This window comes from Crocodylus porosus, unplaced genomic scaffold (assembly GCF_001723895.1).
Source record: "Crocodylus porosus isolate Cpor-Errol unplaced genomic scaffold, CroPor_comp1, whole genome shotgun sequence".
NCBI lineage: Eukaryota > Metazoa > Chordata > Crocodylia > Crocodylidae > Crocodylus > Crocodylus porosus.
In genome coordinates this window covers 38,763,201-38,767,541 of record NW_017728949.1, presented here as the reverse complement: position 1 = coordinate 38,767,541, position 4,341 = coordinate 38,763,201, and the positions used below count along the sequence as shown (strand labels likewise).

General features: G+C 41.7%; 1 protein-coding gene across 1 annotated transcript in view; it reads left to right on the top strand.

Annotated features, from left to right (window-relative positions):
* The window catches only part of AGPS (alkylglycerone phosphate synthase), a 129,096-nt gene that overhangs the window by 40,186 nt on the left and 84,569 nt on the right, over positions 1 to 4,341 (top strand). Inside the window, exons 4-6 of the mRNA XM_019554267.1 lie at positions 681 to 801; positions 886 to 960; positions 3,293 to 3,364. Of these exons, the coding sequence (XP_019409812.1) occupies positions 681 to 801; positions 886 to 960; positions 3,293 to 3,364 (268 nt within the window). The remainder of the gene's footprint in view (positions 1 to 680; positions 802 to 885; positions 961 to 3,292; positions 3,365 to 4,341) is intronic.

The window sequence follows — 4,341 nt, the reverse complement described above, 5'->3', positions numbered from 1 at the left end:
GGTGGTCTGGAACCGAACCCGCAATATCTCCGAGGTATGCCTGTATATGTTTTTTATCTATAGTATAACTTTAACAAACTAAATCTTTTGAAAGATTGTATGTATTTGGCCCTAAACAGCTCACCAAAACTCATTAAGGGGCCCTCCAGCTTAAATAATTGCCCACCCCTGGGTTAGATAGTAGCTTAGCCTTCAGATCGAAGTCCTTTTTCAGATCTGGACCTTGATCCTTGTCATTGCTTGCAGGGTCATTTCCCTGAATCTGACCTTTTCTCGTCAGCTGCTTTTTTTCATACTTTTTTTTTAAATAGCAGAACTGGAGAGTAGTAATATGGTGAGTGGTGTTTTGCAAAGCATGGTTGTCTTTGTCAGACAGTGCATTTGTCTATGACATGCTGAACACTTTTATTTGAAAAAAATAAGGGACCCACCCAGTAAAATGAAATTTACCATCAGCAGTCTGGTATACAAAGGAGAAAACTCACCTGAAGGGAAGGACTGGTAGTGCAGATAGGATTGAAGCTGGTATATGGAAGGGAACTTGAACTGAGATGAAGTAAAGAGGCCTTTCAAACTATGGATACTTATCAACCCCTAACTGTAATCTTTTTAATCTGGTTTATGGGATGCTAGCATGCTGTTCACCTTAGCAGTTGTGAATTTATTTTCTTATGTTATAGGCAACCTTAAATGTTAATGATGTGCCTCCATCCTTTGCAAATGAAGAATTTCTCCAGGATCTTAGAGCCACTAAAATTTCATATTCGCAGGATCCAGAAGATAGGGTATTCAGAGCTCATGGTAAGAAAATCTTAGTGTTTAACTGTATGTTTTAAAAAATATATTTTTTTCAAAGTTCTCAGGCTTATTTCTTCTGTACTTCAGGTCACTGCCTACATGAGATACTTGTGCTCAGGGAAGGAATGTTTAAACGAATTCCTGATATAGTTGTATGGCCAGGTAAACTGTTCAACTTTTTTCTTTGCTTTAGAAGCTCTAGCTTCCCATGAATGGGTACCACTCACGAATGAATAGTAGCTCGGGATGTATAGCCTCTTCACTCCACAAATGTTAGTCTGTAGTCAGTAGACTGGAACTTTTAACTAGGAATCAGAAATGGCTTTTGTTTTAATTGATAAGTTGATTTTCTCTTTGCATATATTCTCATTTACAATATTTAACTTAACTTGCAAATTTGAAATTCCATGGCTAATTCCTGTAAGGTGCTCTCTGGTCATATTTGCAACTTCTTAATTTTTAAAGGATTAAACAAGATGCTGAAACATTTTATATCCAGGAATTTCTGTCTTCATTTTTGTACACAAAACCAACCCACTTTAAGCTTAAACTTGAATTGAAATCTCTCAAAATTCTTTACAAAAGTGTTCTCATAGCTACCCAAATCAGTACTAGTTCAAATTTAACACAACCCCCCCAATAATTAGATTCTATACCTGGAAAATATTAGAACAAATGTATAATTTTTCCATTAATTCTGTTCTGATTTTTTTTTTCCGTGTATAGAATCTGTTTAGGGGAAGGTTGTCTTATTTGTGGTCTCTCCCCCTCCCTCCTGCTGTGGTGGGAAAAACAGCAGTGGGGATGAGGGGACTAGACCCCCCCATCCCTTTACCTTCTGCTGCAGCTGTGCTCCTCTGGGTCAGTCAGTGGCAGCATGGCCCCAGCCCAGGCTGCCACTTGCCTCCCCATTCCTTGCCCACTCTCCCTTACCTTCTGCTGCAGCTCTGCTTCAGCTCCAGAGCACTTAACAGAAGCATGCTCCAGCCCAGTCCATCCAGAGAGAAGTGGCAGCAGCTCCTGGGCAAGCAGGATCAGGGCTGAAGGACCAGAGCTGAAGCAGAAGGTAAAGGAGAGGGGAGTAAGGAGTGGGGAGGCAGGCACAGGGCCCCGGTGGCAAAGCAAGCTGCAAATCATCCCCTCTTTTTCCTCCTCTTCCCCACCCCCCCAGTCTCCTCTGTGCTGCCCCTTGCCCCCTCCCAAGTCATGTGCCCCACCCCTGCCAAACAAGCTGTCCCAGGTGGAGACAGGCAGTGGCTTGGCTTTGGCTTCAGGCCTAGCGCCAAAACCAGAGCTGTGCCACTGCATGCCCCAGGCTGATGACCAGAATTCAAGATGAGGCTTTTTTTCCCCATGCTGACTGGGAGGGGGCAGGGAGGGGCTGCTTTGTCTTGGATTTGAGTAAATATAGTAGTTAACTCTGTTTTTTAAAGGCTAAAGAGCATGGTCCTGGTTGAGAAGCATATTGTGTTGTAACTCATTTTGGTGGGGGCTGACATGATGCATGTCATTTTATTAGATATCTTTAGTTACAGCAGAAAAATTGCCTCTGTTTGTAATGGAAAACTGATGATATGACAATGTGGGTTCTTACTTGAAGTGTAACTTCAGAGCTACCACTGAAAGTAGTTTTTCCTGCTCCTATTCCATGTGCATCTGATGATCACTAACAAGTTGTTTTGTCCTTTCTGTACTTGTTATTTAGCAGTTGACTAAACTCATTACCTAGGGCATGGATGCTTTGCATTTCCAAAGCAAAGCAGTGAGTTTGCACCATAGTTTGTTTTTTTTTTACCTTCTTTCCTGTCCTGTACAGTTTGTGGGCACAACACTTAATTTCTCCTTTTGGCTTTCCATCCATTAGCTTGTCTGTTTTCACTTTCTTGCCTTTAGGAGAATGCCTATACTGTGATGCAAAGAATATATTCTAAAAGGAAATGGCATTTAATGGTAATTCTTGTATTATGATGTTACTTTTAAGACAGAACGATTTTAATGGTCTGATACGTAACTCTTTAAAGAGACTCTTAAGACATTTCTCTTTCAAAATAACAGCCATCTTTCATTGTTCTTTGTTGGAATTTATATTTGAAATAAACAAAACAAAAGCCTTAATCTTTTATTCTGTACACAGTCAGCTGAACTCTCCTGCCTGTCCCTCTTATTTTGAAAGTTCCATGTTGATAGTATTCCATGGGTAGGTCAATAATCTTTAGGTTTATTTTACTTAAATCTGGGGCTGCTTCCATCTTCAAATTACTTTGCTCAATATATTTGTGGTGCTGTCTCATTTCAACAACTTTGGTTCCTTGAGCCCAGTTATTTTGGGATACGTCATTGGCCCAACTTCTTGAAAACAGACTACTGCTGCTTCCCCAGTGCTCTTGTGTGAAAGTAGTATCAGCCCCTAAAGAATTAGCAGGCTACTGGTATGTATGCTTATATGAAAACTAGCCATTCAACATCCTGTTTTACTTGTTTTCTATTCTTTTAGGTTGCCATGAAGATGTAATTAAAATTGTGGAACTAGCCTGCAAACACAATCTTTGCATAATACCATTTGGTGGTAAGTATATACCTTTCTAAACATATATGTAACTTTCTTATTGAACACTTACTTTTATCTTTAGAAATTCATCTTAAGTGGCTAGTGTTGCATGAGGTCAGTCTAGTAAATCAGTCCTCTCCACATGTATAATTCAATCAATTAGATTTGTTGAATGTATGTTTACAAAGTGCTGTTTAAGAACCAATCTTATATCAAAACTTTGTCTGGTGTAGTTAATTGCAGTTTTGAATGACAGATCCACTGGCATGTACATATACTACGTTCGATTTACTAAAAACTGATGGAAACTTTTTGTGTCTGTCAGTATTTGACAGACCTTGTTTGGAGCAAACAAAAGATGGTTAGTTCAAGTACTGATGCTTTCAAGTTTGCAGAACATTTGCAGTTTGAGACCGTTCTGGCCTTGAGGTCCCATCATTTGCATATCTGGTACCTGGGTCTTGACAGTGTATTCCCCTTGAAGTGGGCCAGCATTCTTGAGCAGACTCCTCTCTTTAGGAATTTTTCAGTGCTATGGAAGCCTCTGGCTTTTACTGTCGAGCATCTTATCTAAAACAGGTTCTCAGCTGGGCCTGACATTTTTGGTTACCTTATTTGTGCTCATCCTGTGACTTCAAGTATGCAAGGATAAAATAAAATTGGGCTATTAGTTTGTGCTGGAGTACTGTCATTGCATTATGCTCTGCCTGGATCTGTTGGAGATCAGATCATTCTGCCTTTCCAATTTCCCACTGTTACACGCACCCCAGGAAGGTATGGGGGGGGCGTGTACTCCCGGCTCTGCACATGGGGTGAGGACAGGCTGCCTCTGTGCGGGTGAAGGGGCAAGTCAAGGCCGCAGTGGCGGGGGAGGGAGTGGAGCTGGGGCAGGGGCTGCCCAGCTGGGGTTGGGCACAGGACTGAGCCGTAAGGGGGGGCCCCCACCGCTCCGCGCACCCTGGGAGGGCATGGGGTGGTGTGTGCCCCCATATGTG